Source organism: Nasonia vitripennis, chromosome 3, assembly GCF_009193385.2.
Source record: "Nasonia vitripennis strain AsymCx chromosome 3, Nvit_psr_1.1, whole genome shotgun sequence".
Taxonomy (NCBI): domain Eukaryota; kingdom Metazoa; phylum Arthropoda; class Insecta; order Hymenoptera; family Pteromalidae; genus Nasonia; species Nasonia vitripennis.
The window spans coordinates 10,695,659-10,722,595 of record NC_045759.1 but is presented as its reverse complement, the minus strand read 5'-3'; the positions used below and the strand labels follow the sequence as shown (position 1 = coordinate 10,722,595).

Sequence of the window (26,937 nt, the reverse complement as noted above, 5' to 3'; positions counted from 1 at the left end):
CGGGAAGAGGTACTTCATTAGCACAGCAGATGGCGCGACTTGTCTTAAAGCTGCGCTTCTATTATCGATCAACTTTCGTCATGAAAACTGAAAGGCGATTGCACAGCTGCGGATCTCGACAAGAATGAATCGAACCAATCGAAAAAGTCATCTCAACAGGTGCAAATTTTTAATCGAGTCGGTCATCACACGAAAATACATGAATCGTGCACGGACCACGTGATAGGCGCGAAGTGGAAATCCATGCTTGTTCCATTATTGACGCTTATTGCCTCATACAGTATAGAGTCTGCTTAAATAATTAAACAGCAGAACTTCGCCTGATAATTTTATTCTTCGAGACCTGGTGCCGAATTGGTGAAAATCGGGAATGGTTGAGAAGGACAAGGAATGCGAGGTCGACATTTTTCGTGACACGGCTGTGAGATATCTGGGTAAGTTCGGGAAAGTTACGATTGATTTGTTTTGACCCTGCATTTGTCGAAAACAGTCTGTTTTTATATCGTAATAACTCGAAATTTTGATCTTTCAAAAAGCTGTTACTATTGATGTTGAAAATCCCATTGATTGGCAGTGACATTGACCGTTGGCTCTCCGATTATGTAACAATAACACAGAAGCTTAATAACTTTGTATGGATGGAAAATCTTATATTGCTTTGTGTTTTATAGGCTATACTAATGAAGTCGGAGAGGCATTTCGAAGCATTGTCCCAAAGTCTGTTGTGTGGTCCAGCTATGTTGTCGCATGTGGATATGTCCTTGCAGACACAGTTCACAAGGGATTGCATGTATACAATGTGTGTTTTTTGTAACTACTAAATGTGTATCGCAGCCTCACATGTAAGTGATGTATAAAGACTAATGATAAAATTTTGTATAGGAGGATTCTTCACCACAGAAGACAAAGCGACTACTGCTGTCAACATCGGACACGCTTCTATGGCAGGGATTTGCTTCTGTCATCATTCCAGGGTTAACAATAAATAGATTATGCGCAACCATACGCTATCTGCAAACTAAATCATCTAGACCTATGCTACGAAGTCCTTGGATTTCAACTATAATTGGCCTTGCATCGATACCTGTGATAATTCATCCGATAGATGTGTTGGTAGAGGATTCTATGAATGCAACTTATAGGAAATGGACTGGTTACAAACCATTAGAGCCAATACAGTCAACGTAAATAATGTAATACTTAGCAGCGAAATTCTAGTATAAAATGCTATACACGTTGAAAGTATTTTAACCTTTTAATACTTGGTATTATATAAAGCACAAATCCGGTGAAAGCAAAAGATTCATAATCTTTTGATAAGTGTAAAAATGTATAAAAATTGTGCACATTTGGATAAAACTTGACTACTAAATCTATGATGTGCACATGAGACTACAAACTTTCACTGCTTGTAACACAAATTCTAAACTAAGATAGACAATGTGTACAATACGTTTTATAAATTAAAAAATAATATAATAATCTGACGAAATGTTTGCATTTGAAGTATATTTTTGTAATTATTTAAGGTAAACAGAATTTTTTTAACTGACACTTAGCTCTGGCTAGTTTATCAACACATAAACGTGATTTTAGTAATATTCTCAGTACAGGTTGTAACGAGACAATTTTTTTCTTTTCGACCCATCACGAAAAGATCGATAAATGAGAAAATATTACATTTGAGTAACATTTAAGGGGATGTCCAAAAAAACACTGTTTTTCTATTCCATAAAACTTTTTGAATAAAGTTTGCAAATGAAAAACCGAGTCTGTAGCACCGTAGTGTTAAGTTTAATGAATCGTTCTAGCGAAAGAAAATGCTGATTGGACTTTTTGTTTTGCTAAAATCTTGGAAATACGAAGAGATGTTTACGCGTACTTCGTCGTACTCATGCGATTGCAGCGCCAATCTTAAAATCTAATTTTACATAAAACTTTTTAAATAAAGCTTGCAAATAAAAAACCGAGTCGTGTTAAGTTTAATGAATCGTTCTACCGAAAGAAAAATTCGATCGGATTTTCTGTTTTTCTAAAAGTTTGGAAATACAAAATACCCCGTGGCGGATTTGCGAAGCTTTTGGGACGACATCCCCTTAATAGTTAATACATGCAAAACACTCCTATGAATATAATCTCGTTGTTTTTGTCTAAAATAAGCACATCAATAATTTTAAAAGTGCGACACTGTTTAAAATGTCATATGTCCGAGTGTCTTGACCATCGAAAACAAACGATAATGTAAATTGCACATACTTACAATGTAAAAAATTCGAATAATCGGCAAAAATATAATATATCTATAAGTATATATTTTATAAAACATTAAATCTTTAAATATGCATATTCTTGTATATCGACGAGAGCTTACTAAAGTATTAAAAGCTTAAATTACATGGGTTAATCAGTGCTTAGCGCTGAGTTTGTAGATATATACGAATAATTGTAAATTATACATTCTGCAGCACCCGAATGACGCCGAGTGCTCTAAACTGTAACGCATTGTTGAACAAAAATGAAAGTATAACGAATATTACGTCTGTCTTGTTTATTGCTCGAACTCAAACCAAAACGGAAAACATTACGTGCTCCAAACCACCGGATATATACTTGCAGAGAAAAATCTCCTCTATAACACCCCCAGAGCACAGATGCAAGCTCGGCGCTGCCTCTACCTACATCAGAGAGTGAGAGAGAGAGAGAGAGAGAGAGAGAGAGAGAGAGAGAGAGCCGTCCAGAACAATAGAAATAAATTAGCTGCAGCGGACAGCCAAAGCGTCGCTCGAACGACCAGCTGCGTATATACGCTATATAAACGAAGATTTTTCCGCGGCGCAATCAGCCACGCGTCAGTCACTAGATGAGCGCGAGAGTAGGCAGTGGACTTACGCGCGCCTGTTACATTCATTCCTTTGAGCGGAAAATTCTTGCGCGGCGACGTAAAACTCGTTTTCGGCTGCATTATTATTATTCTCTATGTATATAATGTGTGCGCCTCGACTAAAGAGAGAGAGAGAGAGAGAAAGAATCGCTCTTTGAAGTGCAGCGCGAGCGTGTACGGTCGCCGCGCGTTTTCTGCAACGAAAAATCATTTAAATTTTCGCTCTGCGCCGCACGTTTCCGCGGCTGAAAAGGCTTGATTTATAAGAAAAGCTGTTTGGTATAATACCTCATCTTTATAATTCGATTATCTGCAGTAGACGCCAAAGTTTATACAGTAGATAACGTCGAGTACGGTCAGACGCGGAGGAAAAACTATTAACGGCGCGAGGAATCGCGGAAGCAGATCTCCACAAAGTGAAAAACAAAAGTTACACACACATGCGCGAATATCTCTCGCTCTCGCCGAGTTATATTCATTATTTCGCAGCCCACTCGCAGGCGCGAACTAAAATTCGCGAGTGTGGCAGATCGTATCGCGCCCATCATATTCTCGCGCTTACAAGCTCCTGCTCGCACGTACTCCCACACACACACACAGACACATATTGTGTGGGGAAGTACAGCTGCGCTGCACACATAGGCGGAGGAGCTATGACACGTGAAACTCGTGTACTGAATCTGCAGTGGTCTAGTACGTGTGTACTACTTCGCGTGTGCGGCGAACTATCTCGCTTATAGTCGCAAACAAAACAATACGTGTATACGCGTGCAGGTATTATGCGCGGAAGCTCGTGAAACGGAGGGATTTCGCTGAAACCTGTGGCGTTTCAGCACACGGCGGAGGACCTTATCGCCTAGAGCGAGAGAGAGAGGGAGAGAGAGAGAGAGAGAGAGAGAGAGAGAGAGAGAGAGAGAGAGAGAGAGAGAGAGAGAGAGAGAGAACTTGGCGATGCGAAAAAGGGAGAAGCTGTATAGCGCGTGTGTCACGGTGCGAGAAGCTCGCGAGACGGAGGGGCGGACGGCAGAAAGCTCGTGGGTATGGAGGAATTCGCGGGGGATCGATATCTCTCTCGACGCGGCGGCCGCCGCTGTACTGCTGCTCTCTGCCATACACGCGCGAGAGGGAGAGACGTCGACGTTGCCGAGATTTTCGACGGAGAGAGTATATCATAGTCACTGACAGAAATGCCCTTTTTGAATCAAAAAGAAATAATATTGAATATGCTAGCTCCCTTGTAGAAAATTGTACAGATTTCTGGTCAAAATTTTTTAAAATAAAGTTACATGAAATTCGAAATTCCAGTAATTACACTGAGAAAACTAGATATTAAAATTTACTACATATGCAGGAAAAATTACTATATTATATAGTAACGGACGGTTATACTTGCTTTGTATTAAATTTTACTATCTCAGATAGTAATTTCTATACTGAAATGAAATTTTTTTTTTGCTGGGCAATTTTACGCGCTTATTCGAATATTATTATTATTATTGATATTTTAATGTTGTTAAGTGAAATAAATAAACGAAAGAAAGAAATGTTTCTGCGGCGACGGGAATCGAACCTGGAGCTCTGGAATGGGAGTCGAGCGCGCTGACCAATTACCCTGACAGTGTACAAAATTTGAAATCTGATATATTCATATATCACATTTACTCATGAGTTAATATTAATAATAAATTGACCAAAATTATTAAATAATAGCAGCGAATGATATTTTATCACTTAATAATACCAGATAAACAAAAAATTATAGATTTTGGTCTCTGATTACTGCATAAATCAACTTTATAACCTCAAATTCTGGCACACGGAGAAATTCTTATAAAATAATTCTTACTATATAATGTCGTAATTTCTAGTAAACACGTAACAAATTTTAATATAAGTCTAACTTAGTAAAAATTGTCATGGAGCGAGTATGATCTGCCGTTACTATCTAATATAGTAATTTTTCCTACATATGTAGTAAATTTTAATATATAGTTCTCTCAGTGTACAGATAAAATTCAAAAGGAAAAATCGATTGGGATTCTGCTCACTTTTACCAGAATCATTTTGCTTTGAATTTTTACGTAAAAATGAGTATTTATATAAGATACAGAAACATAAATGAAAAAAATAAATATCCCACAAGATATAGAAATTAAAAAGAAAATCCTTTTGGTATAGAAATTTTGATTCAAAAGGATCGTTTCTCTGAGTGATTTTGAAACTTTAATGATTGAAAAACAAATAATGGAATATCATACTGGGATCGAACATCGCAAAAGAATTCTTATTCCTACATAAGATTTTTTTCGGATGCCCGTGCTGAAACTATCTTCGTATAGAAATATGCGTAACAACGTGTCAGAAGCAAGCGATAACTCCTCCGATTACTGAATGACGAAAAAGCCCTGACAATCGAAAATCCAAAGCCCGTTTCTCGATTGAAAATTACGAAGCCATTACGAATACCGAACTTTCTCCCCGCGGCTTGCGCGCGCACGTATTAATCGAAAGAACTTCAAAGCCCGGCCAAGAGAGCTTTGCATTCAATTTGTAATTCCGCGCGGCCGAAAAAAGCTCCGCGCTCGGCAAAATCAAATTGCTCCCCCCCCCTCTCTCTCTCTTCCTCTCTGCACACCCCGTTCGCGGCGTCGACGGCCCACCCCCTCGGCAGCAAGCGCCGCAAGCTCTCCCAGCTCGCTCGCGAATTTTCGCGCGAGCTTTCTCGCGGTCGAATGAAAAAGCCGCCAACTCGAGAAAAAATTCGAAAATACATATACTCCGCGCAGGGGGCTGCGATGGGGTGCATCGCGTATCGGAAAAGGGCTGATCGCGCGCGCGTCTCGCGAGGCACACACTGCGCCGAGTATCAGAGCGTATACGTCCTCCGGAGTAGCAGCAGCTGCCCCCACTCAGGCAGAGGGCAGCCATGTCTGGCCGGGACGGTGGGCGGAGCCTCGAGCCCCCACCAGGGCGCAAGCCGACCAATGGGCCGGCGGCGCTCGGGGTGCAGCGTGGGCGGGACCGGCGGCCGGCCGAGGAGGAGACGTCTCGGCTCGGGAGCCGCGGCGCTCGCAGGTGCGGAGCATCGCACCAGTTGGCTGGCAAACTCTCGAGCGAGCGGCGCGCGCCCGGCTTCTCCCGACTTGACTCTCCGCTGCAGCGAGATCACACACGCGTGCGAGTTTACACGGCGCAGAGCTCTCTCGAGGACAGGACTCCCGGTGCTTCGTAGTGCGAGTGTGAGGAGCCGCGACATGAGGATCGACCTTTGCTAGATCTCAGCGGCAGTGCGCGGGGACATCGAGGAGAGAGAGAGAGAGAGAGAGAGAGAGAGAGAGAAAGAGAGAGAGAGATAGAGAGAGAGAGCGGGAGGTCGAGGGGAAAGCTCGTGTGCGGATCGAGGGCAAAGGCCGGCGGGAAGGTCGTCGAATGCCCATCAGGCCGCGGCGGCCGGCGGCTCTCGTCGCAGCTGCAGCACGTGGTGCCGGCGGGCCCGCTGCTGCCACCACGAGGAAGGACCAGGACGACAGTAGCAGTGTGAGTTCGCGCCTCGTCTACTCAAGTGTGCGATGCTGAGAGCTGGGACTCGCTGATCGCTCACGCGGCGCGGCGGATCGAATCTCTCGAATCGAATCCACGACCAGCTCGGAAAAAAGCAGCCGATCGCAGGGCGGTGGGGGGCGCGAGCGAGAGAGGTGAAAGGTGGTAGAAGTGGGTGCTAGCGCTGGGGCCCTCGGGGGCGTTCGGCCGGTACGGGCCTGCGGAGGCCGGGCCCACCGAGGCGGCTGCGGCGGCGGTGGTGGGGGTAGGCGGCACGCAGGCGGCGGCAGCCGCGCAAGCGGCTGGGGAGGTGGAGGGCTACGGGGCCCAAGGGCCCGGGGTTGGGGCCCCTGGGGGGGTCGCGCAAGGCGCCCCCAGGATAAGGGTCGCGACCCTCGGGGCCTCTTGCTGCGCGCCCCTGCCCGTCACACAGGCTCACAACATAGGTATAGGTAAGCGCCATATGTATCTCACCTTTTTATACTTCTCTATTCTCTCTCTCTCTCTCTCTCTCTCTCTCTCTCTCTCTCTCTCTCTCTCTCTCTCTACCCTCCCCGCGCGCACACACGTGTCGCTCTCGCTCCTGTTTTTGCTCTTTTTTCCCGCTCGCTCTCTTTCTCTGTGTAGTAGATCTCTGTGTAATTCCTTTGTCGACTTGTGGTGTTTTTTTTTGCTCGGCGCGCGGAAGCCGTCGGATTAACCGACGCTCCCGTGCGGCTCCCCGATGCTCGCGAGCGTACAAGAACATATCCCGGAGGATTTGGTTTACACGTTTTATCGCAGTTTTTCTACGGCTCTGCTTTGCACTCGTTTTCTTTTTTGTTCTGCATTGATTTTCGTTCGTGTGTGTGTGTGTGCGCGTTGAAAGCGACGTTGCTTGTGTTTTTCGAGTAGCAAAATTACTCCCGCTGCGGTGAGCATCGATTATATTAACGGAAGTTATGGACGAACATTTTCAATTTCGCCTTTTGGCCGAATAATAGGTAGCAAAGGTCGAATATTAACGAGTTTAATCGTACAGGATGGCGCGTTAATTAAGTGCGGCAAGTTTCGAGCGAGTCCGCATTTTCGGTTCGTTTCAATTTGTGTTATCACGATCATAAACCGTAGAAATATGTATAACTGAATATAAAAATTATACGTATAAAAAACTAGTGTCCTCGATCGAAGTATGTCATTGCAATAACACGTGCGTAATGCAGAATATTTACGTTCGCTTATCAAGGTGTAAAGTTTATAACCGATTAATTTTCGATACATTTTCTGGTAATTTTTATTCGGCGAAACAAACATTCCGAACGTAAACAAAAATATTTCCCATGGACAGCTCGAGTAGCACGACCATACCGTAAACATTGTTTCAGCGCGTATAACTGTTTTCGCAGATAAACGCATCAACCTCTTCGATCTACTATATAACTTCCACGAAAAGCCGTAACTGCACGTCGATCCAACTATCGGTCCTATCGCTCACGGGCGTCCCGCGAAGCTTTAAAAATCGTTCAAGTTCAATTATACCATCAGAGAGACTATAGAGCGAGAGCAGTCCCCTTCATGCTGTAACTTGGCTATTCAAATCGTTGCGGGAAAGACGGGGGAGTGTGCAGAGTAGGGTGTAAGATCGAAGTCAAGAGTATGTATAGGTGTGGGTCGGAGAGCTTGCAGACGACGAGGACGACAGTGAGGGTGGGTGGTTTGTTTGGTTGACAGGCATGCGCTGCTGCTGGTATAGGACTCTTGTCGGCTCCGCCCATCGAAGGAAGTGGCAAAAAATTCATAGGGCTGCGCGATGGCGATAAGTCCTGTACGCGCAGTATTGTTTTCATTTTTTTTTTCTCCTGCTTTCGCGACAATACGGGTAGCTCTCCGCGCGTTAGGACTGCGGGTAAAAGTTTAAAAAGATATACGCGGTGTATGACGCTATGTGGATGTCTTGCTGTGTGTAGCGCGGGTTGATTTTATTTTAGAATTGATATATTTACTGATTATACATACGCTGCATGTTTATCCGTGGAGAAGCGCGCATCGAGTTAATGGTGCCTCAAGGCTTCGTTATCTTAATCAATTGTACACGTAATTTATGTACTGTGTGATGTGGAAAAGCTTGCTGTATAATGATATGCATATTGCAGTCGATATATCCATATTTAAGTGCATTATTGCGCGATTAGGATGGACGAGTTAAATTGAATAAAAGTTATTGCGCCGTTGATGAATGCATCGTAAAATAACTCGTATGCGGTATCTGAATTGAATGCATAAAACTTTGTAATCGAAGCATAAAAAAGTGTATTATGTATATGGAAGTAGTGTATTTTTTTCTTAAACGAAGCTTGAAGGTGTAATATTTAGCATGTGCTTTTTAGTGGATCAGACCTAAACGTAGCCTATCTAGTCGAATGAGCCTGTACACTTTTTTCTAGCACCCACTTTTGCCTTAAAAATTTCTTGGGTGGGAGATTCCAAACGATGACAACCAAAAAAAAGAAAGAAAAAGGAATACACCTCAGAGAAATTTTTAAAATATACATCATTGTCCTCCAAAGCGACAGGCTGCGGAGATTATAGACCTATACACAGTGGGCGATCAGCGCAAAAAGAAGCTGCCACGCGCACGCGGGCAGTATAGCGATAAAAAAAAATAAAAATAAAAAAAACGCCCGACCGTTCCGTCTGTTGCAGGCAGGTGTGGTTTGGCGATGCTCCTGTCATGTGCGGGATGCGACAAGCCGATTATGGACAAGTTCCTGTTCAACGTGCTGGACCGGGCCTGGCACGCGGACTGCGTGCGCTGCTGCGACTGCCGGAATCCGCTGCAGGAGAAGTGCTTCTCGAGGGAGGCCAAGCTCTTTTGCAGGAACGACTTCTTCAAGTGAGTTCAGCGACACCTATACCTTTTTTCCCTCTTCTTTTCGCGCCGATCTTATCTCCGTCGGGCCCTCGTATTTTTTACATTACACGGAGATCGGTATCGGTGTACACTCGACTAGATCGATGCGATTCGGGAATCATTGCATAAGTGGGCCGCCGATCGTGTCGTCGTCGATGATTATCCGGTGCGTAATGACACGCGACGATTAGCCAAACGCGAGGAATATTTATAAGGGTACATCAAAAGCGGTTCATTAGCACCATCTAAATTCTGATTAATGGCCCTCGCGGCATCAAAATATTTCCGACTCTCGCGCATCGGTTCCTCGAAAAGTCCTCAACCCGTCGACTCTCACAGCTCACTCTCCCGGCGCGCGCGGCCCAAAGAAAGAACAGCGTGCGCGCGTCGAATCGCCCGAGTCCTTGACATTCGGCTCGCTCGCTCGCTCTCGCGTCCACGACCGCAGATCTAGACCGCAGCGAGAGAGAGAGAGAGAGAGCAGTCGTAGGTCAAGCCGCTTCTCTCTGCCTCCCTCTTGCTGCTGTCCCGATCATGCCGAGAGCTTTTTACTCGCCGGACAAAAAATCGCTCGATTGTGTATACGAATTAGCGTTTTTCTCGGAGGATCGGCTTCCGAGCGTACACGTATATAAGAAAGACTCGCGACGAAAGAGAGTTTCCCGGTGAAAAAAAAAAGTGATGAACGACTCTCGCACGTGCTTTACGCGCTTTGCATACTTGCGCACGTACGCGGACCGATGAAAAATTCATCAGCTACTGCCGCGGTGCGGCGCACACGCGAATCTTCGCGCGATCTACATATATACGACTGATGCACCTATATATAGGCATGCGCCGAACGACAATGAACGGAAGTCTCTGTGCGCCGCGGGTATGTAACACTCCGGCCATGTTGACGCCGCGCGTCCGTAGGAGAGCTTTTCTCGCGCTTGTCGGCTTGTGCTAATGAATAATGTGCAATTATTTTTTCCGCGGTGTCGTCACGCCTGTTTTTCTTTACGTGCGGAAATCTATTCAGCCAGAGCTGTGTTTGCCTTATCAATCGTGCTTTATGCTTTCCGTGAGAGGATCGATGTGCAATTGCGCCTTTGCTAGTGTAATAATAACAAGCGCATCAGCTATGAGCGCGAGGAATGAAAATTATACACAGTGCAGGAATACACCGCGCGCGCTTTCTTCTTTATTTAGGCGCGTAATGACGCGGGAATTTGAAATTCAAATTCGATATCGTCGCGCGCTTAATTTGAATACGGGATTCCGATATTTTACTCACTTTATAGTTAGTATTTCATAAGTTTCGGCCTACTCCGTGACGCGTATAATCCGAGGAGAGAGAGAGAGAGAGAGAGAGAGAGAGAGAGAGAGAGAGAGAGAGAGAGTGAGAGGAAAAAGAAGCCTGGCGATGCCGATCAAGTGAAATATATTCGCGCAGAGTATGGTCTTGAGTTAAATCCTTGTTTATTCCGAGTTTCTCGACGCCTGCGCCTTCCATTCGCTCGTTCTGTAAATATTGCCAGCCGATGTCTCTCCCGGTTTTGTATACTCGCACATACAATGTTTCGAGCGCGCTGAAATATGCTTTTCTCGCGTTATACATGTGCGCTGATTAAGAAGCAAATAAGCATCGTCGGAAAATATTTTCCCGACTTTACGACTCTGCGCGAAAAGTCTCGCGATAATATATCGGAAGTCGATCGCGCTTATCTCGCTTTACGCTTTTTCAATCGAGCCGCCGATTCGAAACCTGTTTTCCTGTCACATGCTCCTTTACAACAATATCAACGCGAGAGTCGCCCTTTTGTTGCGTCCGAAAAATCAGCCCGTTACGCTTATACTTATATTCGAAGCGAAAAAAAATCGCGCGACGAAAGCGCAAGGCCGGATATTAGCGAGTTTATCGGCGCCGCCGAGGATGATTACGGTGCAGCGAGTCGAAGAAACGGTATACACGTTGCAGCATAAGAGTCGCCTCGTATAGGCCCCCCCCCCCCCCCCCGATAATGGCGGGGGCCCTATTTGCCTGCCGGCGGCCCGCGAAAATTATTATTAGCGAGGAAGCGGCCGATTATGCGCGACTATACGTCCTCGATAATTCTCTCTCTCTCTCTCTCTCTTCGGTTTCTGCGGAGAGCCGCGCGCGTCCCCGGCTAATTCCGCTGCAGCCGGATAATGCAGCGCCGCCTAACCGCATTATGTGCCCCTTCTAATTCCGCCGATTATTCCTTTTGTCTCTCGAGTGTGGGCGAGTCGCTCGCTCCGCGCGGTTTTTTACAGAGATGCGATGCACTTATATGCATTTCGATATATTTATCGTCACCTATCGCGTCGCGAGCTGAGACACGCGGAACGAGCGTGAATAATTCCGAATGCAAACGAGCGTTTAAAAACTGCGCGCCGCGCGCGTGTCTGCGTATTATAAGCGACAATCGAGAGCTAATGCGATTATCCGTCGAGAAACGAGATCGGAAGCGTGCGAGCGTGCAGGTAGCTCATTCTTCCCTATACTGTCTCCCTTTCAGCCTACCGGTCTCTATATACAGGCAGCGATATTTATAATCCTGTATGTCTTCGCCGCCGCGGCCGCCGCCAACTTGCTCCGGCGACTATAAACCAGTTCGATTAAAAAACCCGCTCCTTGCACACAGCTCAACTGTGTGTGTGTGCGTGTGTGTGTGTGTGTATGCAGCACACCTACACCGACGCAGCCCTCCCCGGCGACGGCGGCAAGAGAGACTAGGAGACTTTCTCAGAGTCGTCGGCAAAAAGCCGATCGCGCAGGGGGATGGGGATCGAGCGAGCGAATAAATCGAGAGGAAGTGTTTGATTTCACGCGCGCGAACGCTCGTCACGCGCAATAGCCGATCTTTTGCATTGCGCGCGCGGCGGACCACCACCAACTATATACATATTCGAGACTTGGAGCGCGCGTATAAAAAATAATCACTTACAGCGAACCGCTTCTTTTTTCTCTCTTGCTCAACGTCCTGAAACTTGTACGCGTACTCCGTTACCGGAATCGGCTATGTGTGTGTCGATTTTTCTCTATAATATACATGGGTATGCATGAAGAATCGGGATTATAACGTAGAAGCCGATTCGTTCCACATCTACTGTCTTTTCCCAATATACATAAACGCGTATACGACTATACGCCGCGATAATGTTCCGCAGCATAATATCAACGGCTGCGATCGGCCCGACCGATTCCCACGAAAATCCCCGATAAAGTATTCCTGTGCAGCTCTCGCCTCTCTCTCTCTCACTGGTACCTATCACGCTCATCGCATCTCTTTCTCCGGCGAATCCTCTGAAAATCCTCGCCCTCGCTCAGCTCCGGAAGAGGTGTGCAAAAGAAGCTGGCGTCTGCTCGCACACGTACAACGTATCGCGAGTCGTGGGAGCCGACGGCCGCGCGCCGCGTATATATATATAATACGCACACGAGAGAGAGAGAGAGAGAGAGAGAGAAGCGAAGCGAGAGAGCTCGAAACTCGAACGTGGAAATATTACAAATGTGCCGTGACGCGAGACCGGCCGAGAGAGAGAGAGAGAGAGAAGAGAGTTTGTTGGGCGTGACGGCGCAGGGGTTCCCTTCTCGGAAGGTTCTCTCTCGCTCTTCTTCTTCTTCTTCTCTTCTCCGCTCGCTCCGAGAGACGTACGCTTTTTGCGCGAGTGTATATCGCCTATATAGCTACGTACGAGCGTTTAATGAGAAGAACGACCTCCGCAGGAATTTTTCGGATCCAACCTCGATTTCAGTTTGCTCGATCAACTGGAGCGCGTGTGTGCTCACGTCAAAAGAGGTGACGAAGCGTTCACGTGTGCGCAATAAAGGACGCGCGCGAGCGCGGGAGGTGTAAAAAACGCAGCTGTGTATATCGACAGCGCTCTATACTCTCCAGCCGATAAAGCTTTATCAACGCGAGTATATTCGGCGGTGATATGGAATATAGCGAATATATGAATATAGCGTACAGTGGTCTTAAAAAACAATATAACGCGTATACGGAGCGCGAAAACTGATAAGGATCTGCAGTGCGCGAGCGGCTAATTTATGGCGATGCAAATGCGCGAGTTCGATAAGCCCGCCGCGTGCGCGTTCGGTGCTCTAATGCTATAGAAGCGAGGCCGACGCATTCAAAAGATAAACTCCGCTGATAAATCATAGAGACGACAAGACGCACGTGTCGCTCTCGCGCGCTCTATAAGTATGTCCGTGTAAAATTATGCTGACGAAGTTTTCTAATTTTTACACGCATCTCGTGTATATAATAACATTCCGGGAAGCATCGTAGCGTCGACGAATTTCGCAAGAAGCCGGCCTCTGTCTTGTTTCGCATATTATTATTACTATTATTATTATTACTATTATTTACTATACAGTTCGCGAACGCTACCGCTTTCGACGTATCTCGAAGAAGCGGCCGATTCGACGCAATCATCAATTATGGTTTTACTCTTGTCAACGTCAGCGTTAACGATGGGAACGGCCGTCGTCGTCGCTGGGGAATCCTTTGCACACAAAGGTTGCGCCGCTATATATAATATAACGAAGCACCTAAAATATATACCTTACGCTCTGCGCGCTCGAGTTTTTCTCTCTTATTTTCGAGAGCGAGCCCTCGCCGCCGATCCGAAAGGAAATAATACAACTACGCGTGGAGATTCTGATCCATACGAAGGAGTTGATAAGCGACGCGTAGGAAAAAGTTTCCTGCCCGACTTCATAAATCTGATAAATTCCCTGTGTTTCTCTCATTTCTCGCTTTACGAGCATATAGCAGTCTCACGGCAAACTTGGAAGAGAGAGAACTTGCCGGGCTATTAATGATCTTTACGGCCTCTTTTCTTCTCCCTCTCTCTCTCTATCTCTCTCTCTCTCTCTCTCGCTCTCTTCTTTACCCTGGAAATGAATAAAAGCCCGAGACTATAAAGGAGAGAAGCCGCTCGCGCGGCGCCGGGGATAACTTTTGACGCCGGGCTCTCGATACACTTAACGACGCCGTTAATTAGACGCGAGCCTATACCTTCGCGGCGGCGATCGCACGCATAGCGCAATATAATAATACGATGAAAATATGTGAATGAATAAACGAAAAATAAAAATTGCAGGCGTTACGGCACAAAGTGCGGCGGCTGCTCGCAAGGCATCAACCCGTCGGACCTGGTGCGCAAAGCCCGGGACAAGGTATTCCACCTGAACTGCTTCACCTGTTTGGTCTGTCGGAAGCAGATGAGCACAGGCGAGGAGCTCTACGTTCTCGACGACAACACCTTCGTCTGCAAGGAGGACTACCTGTCGGGAAAGCCTTTGCCCATAGGCCACCACATGCACGGACGTCACGGTATAGTACACCCACACTTCTTCCTCTTTTTTCGTTTTTTTTTCCGATCCCGCGCGACACGATCGACTGACGCCGCAGATGTTTTGTTCGCTGCTGAGAAATTGTTTTAACCGGATAATTCCATTGTGGTTTTTCGAGGCTTCTTACATATTCCGCTTGAAATATTCAACAGCGCTGGCTATAAAAACGCCTCGATCGGCCGATAAATCATCGAAAAAAATTTGCATAAACGCGTATGTGTGACAAGAAGCCGCAATTTGTAACAGTCGCTTTGGACGCGTGTCGTGCGCGCGTAACACACACGTGATAGAGCCGTCGCAGCCGTCGAGATTTTCCCTGGAAAAAAGGCTGTCCTCGAAGGGCATAAATCTCTCGTTTGTCGGCCGAAGGAATGTGAGAGAAAAGTCGGCTTTTTCGGCCGAAGAGCGAGCTGGAGGGGCGGAGTCGGGATCAAGGGGGTCACAGTTCAACGCGTTTCGGATAGAGAGAGAGAGAGAGAGAGAGCTGCCGCTGCAGATGGAGCGAGAGCACAGGGCCGAGAACGGGAGAGGCGCGCGGAGGAGAGAAAAAAGAGAGGAGGTGGAGAGTAAAAAAAAAATTGAGACAAAGGGTCGGCCGAACTGTAAAAACGAGCGCGGGAGTGAGGCTATTTTCATATATTCTCTTTCTTTATAGATTTATGGACCAAAGTGTATACGAATATACGTGGGCTCGCCGCCGAGATTATTTTCTCACCGTCATTCAATTTGCCTCCTGACACCTGAATGTGCACTTGCGGTGCGCGCTCTGACGCGATTGTTTTCGACGCGTGTATAATCTTTTTATTTTCTTCCTTACGAAATTCGCTGTCTCCGCGAAAAAAGTTCACGCTCTCTCTCTCTCTCTCTCGCGTGCGCGTGAGGCGATGAAAAACGATGAAAAGTCAAAGGGCAGACCAATCGAAAAGAGAAGAAAAGAAAGCCCGGAGGGGTACACACACATGTACACACAGGTACTCGAAGTCAGTCGATGGCACCTTTCACCGCGCGCGTTGTTTCTTTTCGGCAGCAGCAGAAGCCTCAAGCTGTGAAAATACCGGCAAACAGCCCGTGGCTATAGACTCACGCGCTCGCGCGCAGGTCTATGATCTCTAGCACACTATATAGCCATAAGAGAAGAAACCGAGAGCGTATATATAGTATATAGAGGCTCGTTTTGTAACGATGAAACGAAAACCGAAGGTCGTTACGTTACGCAGCGGGTTCCTTTTGTCGCTCGCCGACTTGTCTAACCGCAAGCCGCCGCTCTCTCTCCCGACTTTATATCTCGACGCCCGTAACTTATCGCGCTTATGCGCGCATGCATATAGCTGCGTACACCGGCCGGAACGCCATTATCGCGTTATTTAGGAATAGAGGCGTCTTATATATATATATATATTTTTTTTTTGAAAAATTATCCGCCGGCGCTGCTGTAGGTCAGGCCGGGGCTTTTACGATCTCGCGAATCGCTGCGGAGCAGCGGCATTGTACGCTTGAATTTTTCACGCTGGAAATTCACGTGTTGCTGCAGCGGCACGGCTTTGCTCTCTTATTCCCCGTGTGTTACACGCGCAGGTATACGCGCCGCGGAGAGTTATTAAAAAGCGATGAGTCAGGTGATTGATGATTTTCTGCGCGGCGCGAGAGCGCGATTGTTTTGGCTTTTGCTTTTGTTGGATTTCGAGTGTGTACAGTTGTTCTCTCTCTCTCTCCCCCTATCTCTCTAATCGAGAGAGAGAGAGAGTGAGGAGACAATGGCCGCCATTTGACAAATTGCGCGCGCGAAATCAAAGTGTAACGATATTTTTCTCATTCTCTGATTCCAGTGGGCGGGGACTCGCTGATGGGATCCGGCTCGGAGGACGAGGACGAGGAAGGTAGTAGCGTGGGCCACCAGCATCCTGGCGGTGTTGGTGTGCCGCACCTGGGAGTGCACAGTATGGGCTCTGGGGGTCCCGGCGACCAGGTCGTCGGGCCCGGCTCCGACATGCCCCTCGGCGGCGATCCCTGCAAGCAGGAGGACTCCGAAGACCAAGGTAAGCGAGCTATAGGCAATACCGAGACTTTCGAACCGAAGTGTGTCAGTCGTGCGCCGTCTGCAACTACGCCGGTGGTTTACGATCTTTCGCTTCTAACGAGCTTAGTGTACCACGGCGATCTCTCCTCGCGATGCTCGCGCGCTCGGGACACAATGGCAGCCGATACGTACGTATACCTCCTGGTGTCACTTTTACTCGACGCAGAAAGAGGCAAAAGGAGGCCAGAGCGAGCGCATCCGCGTGTGTATTATAATAACTCTATAAGCGCGACCTTTTTTCCTCGGCTCTCTGGTCTCTGTGTATTGTATCCATGCCACTAGACGAGAGAGAGAGAGAGAGAGAGAGGGGCTCATCTGGCGCATGCGAAAAGAGAGTGTATAGGGGTGTCTTTAAGGGGTGCCCCGTAGCGCGGCGTGACACTGTCCAAACATTTTCTTTGTCCCGCGGTTAAGACCCCCTCACTCCTCTCTCTCTCTCTCTCTCTCTCTCTCTTGCCGACTCTCCACAGTGCGCAGATTATCGCGGAGCCCGTATATCTATAGCTGCTCGGATAGATTTCAACGGGGAGCCGCACAGTAATCCGGCGCACGGAGAGGGGTAGCTGCTAGCATACGCAGCGCTTCCGGGGCTTGGCGAACTCGCTTGTTGGCCGAGCGTGCTGTTGCCGCCGCGATAGAGATACTCGAGATACTCGGCAGTTGTGCGCTCAGCTCTCGGTCTACCTGCTGCCGTCGATCGCTGCAAGTCATCGGCGAGAGATTTCTCCTTCGACACACAGCCTTCGCGGAAAATGTCTAGTGCGCACGAGGGGAGAGAAAGAGAGACGCGGGGCGCGCTCGAGTGGGGCGAATTCTATTTGTAAGCGAGAGAGAGAGAGGTATCCTTTGCCCAATGCGGCTTTATCCTGTTTGCTGGCACACTCGAGTCGGAAAGTTAATTTTCTCGTCAAACACGATTTCCCGCGCGAGTGGTGTGTTGACCGATGCGATACAACAGGTTCGCTGGACGGCGACCCGGAGACCCGGGACAGCCAGACGGAGAACAAGAGCCCGGACGGGGGCGCGGGCGGCGGGAGCGGCGACGGCGGGGCCGGCTCGAAACGCCGGGGGCCCCGCACCACCATCAAGGCCAAGCAGCTCGAGATCCTGAAGACGGCCTTCTCGCAGACGCCCAAACCCACGAGGCACATACGCGAGCAGCTCGCCAAGGAGACCGGACTGCCCATGCGAGTCATTCAGGTATATACACATAAAGATACCGCGGCTGCTCCGCCTAACGTTATATGTATATAGAGACTTGTCGTATGTGCGCACAGGTCTGGTTCCAGAACAAGCGCAGCAAGGAGCGCCGGCTGAAGCAGCTGACGTCGATGGGCAGGTCGCCGTTCTTCGGCGGCTCGCGCAAGATGCGGGGCTTCCCCCTGAACATCAGCCACGGCGGCCTCGGCGGCGAGGACGGACCGCCGCCCGGCTTTCCCTACTTCCCCGACAAGTTCGACTTCAGCTACGGGGCGCCGGTCTCCTTCCACCACGAGTTCTTCGGCGGACACCCGCCGCCGCATCCCCACGGACCGCCCTTCGGTGGGCCTGGGAATCCTGGTGAGTTTGCTGCCGATTTGCTGGGCCGTAGTCGATCTTATAGCGTATGGCGTGTCACGGGGTTCTTGATCCCGTGGGCTTGTCAAGATTTTTGCCTTTTTTTGCCTTTTTCAATATCTTAGTGATTTACAGCCCTGGTAGAACTGTAGAAGAGACCGCGTCAAGCAAATAGTTTTCAAATGAGCCTGTTCTACCAGGGACAGCTGGCACACGTCATACCGTAGCATGATTATAACAGTAGAAAAAAGAGCATGGCTTCGGAGATGGCACTTGGGTACGACGAGGTCTGATAAAGTTCCGGGTATGTTTGCGGCAGGTCTGGACCCGACGAGCATCGCGGGCATGGCCGCGGCGGCAGCAGTGGCCGGCGAGTACCCGCCGCCGGGCGCCGGTGCCGGGCCGCCGGAATTCCTCACGGGGCCCCCCGGCCAGGGGCCGCCCGTACCCTCAGCCGGTAGCCCCGGCGAGTTCCTAGCGCCTACAGGTACGTCACACCTCCTCGACTACCTTATACTTATGTGTGCCCACGCCTCGTTATCATCTACCCCCGCGTTATACACTCGCGCGCGCGCGCGAGCAGCTCTCGTTGCTCCAGCCGCTGCAGCATCGATACTCTCGCGCGCGACCATCAATTATTCATTTAATTTTTCAGAGAGAGAAAAGGGTTGCGAGCGCGCGCGCGCGGCTCTCTTTGCTCATGCAAATCTCTGTTTGATCGCGCTTTTCATTATAACGATCCGAAAGAGGGCACGCGTTCGATATATAATGACACGTTCCGAGGAATTCCCGGCACCCGGAATGCGAACGATTTCTTAATTCCACGTCAGGTCAATAAAGCCTCGTCTTCTTACGTCTCCTCGCGGAATCGTTCCCTCGATCCTCGTGTTTGATTTCGTCCTTTGTGCGGAGAGGGCTTGAATGGAGAAAGAGAGAGAGCGAGAGGGAGAGAGGAGAGTCGGCGCCGCGCGCGATGATTTATCAACTGGCTAATTTAGCGGCGCATTCTTCCGCGGAATGTGATATACGCGCTAATGCGGCTCCCCGGCCAATTTGTCAGCGCGCGCGGAGAGAGCCGGTTCTCGAGCCGCCTTCTTTTTTTCTATCCCCTCTGCGCTTATAATACTTCCCGGGAATCACTTACGACGAGTATCGACAAAGAGGGATTACGCGATCCCCCGCGAGCACACCTGATCCCGCATATACTAAAATTTCTATTTGTTTTTTCCCGCTTGTGTCTGTGTGCGCGTGTTGCGCACCAACTCATATAGGTGGAGGCCAGGGCAATCCGAGCGGTGGAGGCAACGCAGGCGGACCCGGGGGCGGGGGCGGCGGTGGCGGCTTCCCCGAGCCACACCAGATGCAGCAGAGCGAGGGCCTCGTCTGGTAGGATCAGCGCCTGCTGAACCTCTTGACGTTTCATTAATTTTTCGAGAGACAGAGCCAGTGTTTGTGTGCTGCGTACGCGCGAATTATGTACGAGAGCTGGGATCGGATCCACGCGAGAGAGAGAGAGAGAGAGAGAAGCGATCTGTAGGAACTTGTATTATTATTATTATTGATATTATCATTATTGCTATTATTATTATCATCGCTATTATCATTATTATTATTATTAGTTGAAAGCGGTTTACGAGGCTCGCGGGAGCTTTTATTATTTCACTGGACGCGCAGTTTTGTCGATTATTATTATTATCGAAGATGATAGTAGTACGCGCTATTTTTATGATTATTATTATTATTATTATTATTATTATTATTATTATTATTATTATTATGAGATATCAGTTATCGATCATTATTATCGCATTGTGTATAAAATTCCGGACCCGAAAGTGTAATATTGTACCCCCATCCCCCCTGTTGATTAGTTTGAGAGAAGCTGAAGGTGCGATTATATAGCAGCGTTGATTTCGCGAGAAATGAGAGAAGACGTCCTGTAGATATAAATATGATGAAATGTTGAGTAACGAGCTGTTATACACGCGCAAAGTACCATTCAGACGTTATTCCGATACGCGAGAATCAACGCTATAAAATATTTCGAACGTACACGAAGAGAGACAAAAAACGACGCGAGAGACACGCGCGCTGCGATGCTCCGACAAAAGTCTCTCGTATTCATACAACATGATATATATATATATATATATATATATATATATATATATATATTACATGTATAAGTGTAGGAGATTTCGCTGGAGCGGCGGGAAACTCGCGCGACGGGGAGAATAGTATATAAATATCGACTACTCTCTCTCTACTAAACTTTTATTAATAAAATTTCTCTATACGTGTTGTCCCCCGCGCCGCGACTTTAATACAATTACAATAAAGAGACATTGACTGTGTATAGGTAATATAAAACTGTATAAGCCCCGTCGCCGCGGAGTTTCCGCGAAATTACACGTACACACTTCGACTCGACGACGACACCGGTGAAAAAAAGAAAAAGAAAGCGAATTCCCGACGCGAATTCCTTGGCGGACTTTTTGACGGAACGTCGCAGCGGCTGCAACGCGCGCACGAGAAAGTCAGAAAAATATATAGATAAGCGCCGCGCACGGACACGCAGAGTCGCGCGCAAGTACTAATTATATCGATATAAATATGAGTGTGTGTGTGTGTGTGTGTGTATATATATATATATATACACACATACACACGACTATCTGTTAAGGCGGCGATCGATGTAAATACATGTGAGAGGCATATTATAGAGCGGGAGAGTTGTATGCCGAGAGACGAGGAGGAGAAGAAAGTTTTAGGAGAGATAAATAAGGGTGACACGTACTTACGCATCAGTGTGACGCGAAGCGATACTGTAGCGCGCATTGAGTACAGAGAAACTCGATGACTTTTTGCGGTATTACTATGTAAGAGGAATTTTATGGTACAGATTTACATACTAAAGAAGCTGGCTAAAATAACAAAATATGTACACACACCGACACACACAGCTATACCGCCACGAAAGCATGATGATTATAAATATAATTATAATAAACAACCACGTATTTCCGTATAAACAATTGTCTTCATTCTCTTTCTTTTCGCACCCGAGCATACTTTACCTCACATAAGTGCGTATTTATCGACAGCAGCTCCAGAGGCCTCGCATTCTGTCGCCCAGTGCACGTGAGTATATAATACGCCTAATTATACACGCATTATTAATCCGTACATTCGTTCTCCGCAGAGGAGGTTCTATTTCCGAAGCGAAAAACTCCCGCTTTGACGGAGTAGCCCTGGCAGCGGCGTTGACGCGAGCGTTAATTGCTCGAATCGCGGCTTATAACGTACAACAATGCCACGATTTCGCTATTTTTGGGATGCGAGCCTATCGTGTTCTAGAAATTTGTACGAGAATAGCCCGCAGAACATGAAAGTAATAGAGAAAAAAGAAGACAGGAACGGAAAGGGTTCGGCTCATCCCGAAATCCCGCACATGTTTGCCCGAAGGACACAGGCGTACATCGAGGCCACCGGGGAGTACAGGGCAAAATCTCGCATCGCTAATAAAGTGTCGCCGCTCTCCGGAGAGCCTCGCAATTACCATCGAGTTATCACACGGCCGGCCGAGCTCGTGAGCATAAGTACCTCCTAGAAGAGAGAGACAGAGAGAGAGAGAGAAAGCGTTTAGCCCCCGCCGAGGCAACAACATGTGCGGCCGCGTCTGACGTCGTTAGGCTCGTCGCGCGAGCGGACATCTGCCGGATTCGATTTTGATGTGTTTCTGCGCCCGCGGGGGTATGTACTGCGCCCCGTCTCTCTTTCTCTCTCTCTAGTGCCGGTCCCCGGGGGAGGATCCGTCCGACTGTCTGCCGGCGTGTTTGCTCCTACTATCCATGCACTCGATCTCGCGTCTTCCGAACTCTTCCACTCGTCGTTTTCTTTTTTTATAGACGTCTCGAGCCACGTTAATTTTATTCGTGAAAGGACGGTCACTCGGATTTCTTTTGTATAAAAATTTCAAAAATCGTGAGAAAAGGAAGCCCGATAAAACCCCATCTCTCGCCCCCTCTGTTATCGCAACCGGTAGCTCTCGATCGCGCGACTGTTTGCTCTCGTTTTCTCGCGACAAACACTCTAGCTCGTGTGCACACACTCCTCCTCGTCGTCGTCGTCTTCTTGGGGCTTCGCCCGGAAAATCGCGCGACAGATGCGTCCGCCTCCCCCCTCGGGACTACACCGCTACCCCCCTCGACAAAAGCTCTCTCTCTCATACTCTCGCGATACACACACACACACACACACATATATAGATGAGGGAATCGATTCGCGCCGAGGATTGATGGGCCCTGAATTGCAGCCAGTGCAGCTCGCGCGGGTGTGTGTGTGTGTGTAGCGAACGCCCACATAAATCTTGCGCACGTCGAAATTCGCGTCGCTCCGGAAAAAGAGCGAGGGTCTACTCGAGGGGTAAACAAGCTTCTGACGAGGGGCTGTATATACCGCGCGTTTATGTACGTAGAGGAGTAGTGGTGCAGTTTTACGCGCTGATGCGCGTTAAACGCGGCATCGATACTGCGGACTATACTCTGTAATTCGACGGGGCTGGTCTGATGCGAGTTTTATGAGGCTGGATTGTGTCGGCTCGGTTTTAATTTTTCCGGGAGAATTTCAAGCGCGATGGATCGTTTCGAATTAGAGATGCAGCTTTTTTGGTCCACTTTCGATCCTCTGAAATTCGAAATTGAGACGTTCACCGGTGTCTCAATTTATTATCATCGCCGCCCGATAACAGCGTATACACAAAACTCGCCACGCATTCCGCGCCGCAATCGCTCGCGACGAATCGCGCGCCTTTCGTTCCACATCTACCGCAGGTGAGAGAAGCTGCGCCGTCACATCCTTATCGCGACACGCGTCAGCCGCAGCAGGTATGGCGGCAGCGAGATACGCACACTAGCTCATGTGCTATACATACATACGCATATAGGGGATGAAAGGAGAAGAGAACAACAGCTAGTAGTACTGTATAGGGACTGCGAAAGGAGCCCCGCGGGGGCTGACGAACGCACGGACTCACGTGTCGGCACACGTGTCCGACGTCGTCGTCGTCGACCCTCGATCGGAAGCCCCGAGAGTGTGTACGCGGACGATTGTGTTGTATGGATATATATACAGAGCTATAGGCGCACGAGCGTCTCGAATTAATCGCTCGAGTTTGTAACAATTACGGGCAAGAGGGTGGGTGCAGGGTTGCGTGGGCGCGAGACTTCGCACGCACACGCATACGTATAGTTTCGGCCACTTTGGGGGCTGCTTTTGAATTTTTCTCCTCGATTCCGCGCTCTAATACCGAGCCGACTTTCACACCTAGGCTGCATCCGATTCGTAAATCATCGGCTCGAATTGTGGGTCAAATTTTTTTTTCTCACCGCATCGCGCCGCCTGCAGGTAATTCGATAAGCGCGATAATAAGCTATACTCGAACGGAGAAAAAAAACAGCTCGGAGCTTATACTAGAACGAATTCACTAAAATATTGTTAAAGTTATAGCCTCTACTCGCGCGCAACGAAAGGAGGCGCCGCAACAGCAGCGGCACACACACACACGCACACGGCAATATAGCCGCGACCGCCGCGCGGTGTCTTTTTCGTCGTGACGCGGCGTTATGTATATGACGCAGAGAGAAAGAGCGAGCGAGAGGCCAGAGCCGCTCACGGGCGGCTCGCTTTTGAGAAAAAGTTCTCTCTGCGTCGATAAATCATTTTTATGGCCGCTAGACGGAGTCGCGCGCGCTCGCGCATATCGATTAAGCCTGTTGATTTGGGAAAAATTTCTTCGGCAGAGAGAAATAAAACTGTTCTCGGCTCGTTAACTAACTTTTTTTTGCCTTATACGCGCGCGGCCTCTGATGTATTCACGGTGGGCCCCGCTGCTGCCGCGATTTCGTTCGGCGGGTTATCAAAGCGAGATATAGCTGTGTATTGCTCAATCGTATTATATGCGCGCGAGCGGGAGAGAATTTTCTCGGAGCCGGTGAAGGGATCCTCTGACACGCGATGACATTTCTGATACTGACGCAAGTTCGCGCAGCGTTTTAATGTGTGTAAATTTATTGATACATCCGAGCTATTTATATGTTATACAGACGCGGTCCACCCACTGCATCCATATTCATGAGCCGATTTAGCAACTCAAACAAACCGATCGTCGCGGCGAGTGAAGGAAGCCGAAAAAGCGGAATAATCTCTCAAGAGTTTATAATGCGCGGACAATGTAACGGCTCTCGCCGTTATCTCGATTCTGACCCACATAGCACGACGACGAACTGCACGTCTCGTCCCACATATTCGGCGCATCTTGCGTCGAGAGGCGAAGAGAGAGCGAGAGAAAGAGCGAACAAGACAAAGCCAATAAAGCGACAGCTCGTGAAAAGTGGCGCGTCGACGTGTCTACGCACGAGAGAGAGAGGAGGCGAAAAATAAAAATAACGGATTAAAAGAGGAGAGAGAGAGAGAGAGAGAGAGAGAGACGTAAGGAGCTCTGCATCGGCTGAGATGTGGTTCGCGTGTATACCCCTCTTTGGAAACGGCCGGTAATCCGGATTTCGGATTAGCGCGAGAGCTTGCGAGCATATGCTCGAGAGAGAGAGAGAGAGAGAGAGAGAGAGAGAGACACGTATGAAAAGAACACGCAGTTGACGTGCGGAGAGCTGCGGGAGAGAGAGAAAGAGTTGCTGTAGGCCGCTGCGCGTCACGTCGCGGCAGAACGAGTAAGAGCTTGACGTTTCCATTGTGCGCGTCGAGTCGCAGTCTATACACTCCTACGAGAGCTCGAGCATTTTTTCTTCCGACTTTTCTCGCCGCCTCTGACACGGCTCTCTCTCTCTCTCTCTCTCTCTCTCTCTCTCTCTCTCTCTCTGCTGCAGTCGTGCAGTTGTCGCTGGGTGGCTTGCCTTTTCCACGGCTGATTTTATCTGCGAGTTTTATAATGCGCCGCATACACACGAGTCTGCCGCCGCGTGTATAGATCGGGAACTTGTTTTCACCCTTTTCTCGCAGGCGTGACTGCTTCTTTCGATGCCTGAGAGAGGAGGTTCGAGCGACTCCCTACACACTACACTCGTGTCCCCTCGCGGAAAACTTCCGCGCGCGATAAAAAGAAGGTGTGTGTAACAATAAAGCGAGCGATAAGTGAAACGCGCGTTGAAAAAATGCCCTCTCCTCCGCGCGTTTCCTTGTACACTAGCAGTGCACGATGCCTCGGGGACGACGGCGATGGCGTATCGGCGATAAGAAGCGCCTGCGCGGCTCCCCCTTTCTCCGGAGAGAGAAAGAGAGAGAGATAAGTATTCGCTATTTAAAATACCAGCAGCCACCATAACGCGCGTGTGCGCTCTGGCGTTCCGCGCCCAAGATAAACTGTTCAGCAGGGGTTGATTATAAACCGAGGCTGGAAAGGGGCTCTCCAAGGGGTCCAAATCAAGAGGGTAGCGCGCATTGCCCCCCTTGTGTTTTCGCGCTCTAGCGCTTGCGCCCGAGCCTCTCTCTCTCTCTCTCTCTCTCTCTCTCTCTCTCTCGCTCTCTCTGCGCTTGCAGGCGTCTTATCGCCGCGACGGGCGCTTGTTTTTCTTTGGAATTTCGCTTTCATGTGCGCGTCTGTAGCTCTCACGCGCGGGGGCGGGCTCGTGAATTTTTCAAGAGGGTGCAAAAATGTCTACGCGTGCGCGGTATCGTATCCTGATTAGCGAAATTAATAATCGATGCGAGATTCCCTCTCATTCCTTGCTCCCGGATCCTCGGGGTTTAAGAAAGTTCGGCGATCGTCATCTCTACTTGCGACCCGATAGAATAAAGGAAAAAAACTTTCCCCCGGTTCCCTTGTGCAAATTAAAAGAAAATCATCCCCGCGCTCGCAACTTCTCAACAAAGCTCTCTCCCGCTCTCGTCGAACTTGTAAATAATAAAAAAGCTCGCGTCCCGAGCAAACAGAGCGGTGTACAGCGCGCCCGAAACAAGTATATAGCCAAACAGAGAGAGAGAGAGAGAAAGCAGAGTCCCCTCTCTACAAGCCAGCGGCGATCGCGGCGGTTTACGGGGGTGTGCTCGGCGCATTGTTGTATAAATAGGTTTGGCGAGTTAGGGCTTCGCGAGAGCGAGAGAGAACGACCCCGAGGGAGCTGCACATGTCCGCATCGATTATACCGCCCCTTCGTACACAGCGTTTCTCTCCCCCGTACACGCTCTCTCGCTGTCGCTACGTACTACTGCTATACTACACCGCTGTACTCCCTTTCTCGGTCCAGCATCGCCGCCGCTTATTTTCGAGCCATTTGCTTTGTAAACGCGCGCAATCTCGAGCCCGCACTCGAGACGCGCGACTGACTTGGCCGCTGGAGCTGATACGCTATTCGGATTCGTCGCGCTGCAGAGCAGTGGATTTCACGCGCAGGTGCGGATATACCTACCCCCCGGCGTGCGCGTTCTTCTTGTTTTCGCCGATATAGGCCCGCGCGATGAGTCGGCGCCGTTGTTTGCAAATGTTAATTTCGGGTTTATTCCGCGAGCTTGAAGCCGCCGTCGCCGGTCGAGCTTTGTACTCGATCTCGCTCTGTGTTTATTTGCGCTGCGGAGCTGCGCCCGCGGCTGTGGCCGTGCGCTCTGTCGCG

At 48.8% G+C, this 26,937-nt stretch overlaps 2 protein-coding genes across 4 annotated transcripts; both read left to right on the top strand.

Moving 5' to 3' along the window:
* Window positions 1-69: 69 nt before the first annotated feature.
* LOC100116768 (mitochondrial fission process protein 1) lies at window positions 70-2,536 on the top strand. The gene is made up of 3 exons (XM_001601131.6): window positions 70-434; window positions 672-799; window positions 883-2,536. Exons 1-3 carry the CDS (start codon window positions 371-373, stop codon window positions 1,186-1,188), a joined length of 498 nt encoding a protein of 165 aa, XP_001601181.1. The 5' UTR covers window positions 70-370; the 3' UTR covers window positions 1,189-2,536.
* Window positions 2,537-5,925: 3,389 nt separating this feature from the next.
* On the top strand, window positions 5,926-21,348 carry LOC100116733 (LIM/homeobox protein Lhx5). 3 transcript variants are annotated; one of them, XM_031926380.2, is made up of 8 exons: window positions 5,926-6,418; window positions 9,104-9,293; window positions 14,427-14,659; window positions 16,506-16,715; window positions 17,715-17,956; window positions 18,034-18,316; window positions 18,612-18,800; window positions 19,585-21,348. In XM_031926380.2, exons 2-8 carry the CDS (start codon window positions 9,121-9,123, stop codon window positions 19,701-19,703), a joined length of 1,449 nt encoding a protein of 482 aa, XP_031782240.1. In that variant the 5' UTR covers window positions 5,926-6,418; window positions 9,104-9,120; the 3' UTR covers window positions 19,704-21,348. The 3 variants fall into 3 exon arrangements, with proteins under 3 accessions (XP_031782240.1, XP_001601152.2, XP_008214303.1); XM_001601102.6 differs by having other exon boundaries at window positions 5,926-6,873; window positions 18,633-18,800; XM_008216081.4 differs by having other exon boundaries at window positions 5,926-6,873.
* Window positions 21,349-26,937: the final 5,589 nt, after the last annotated feature.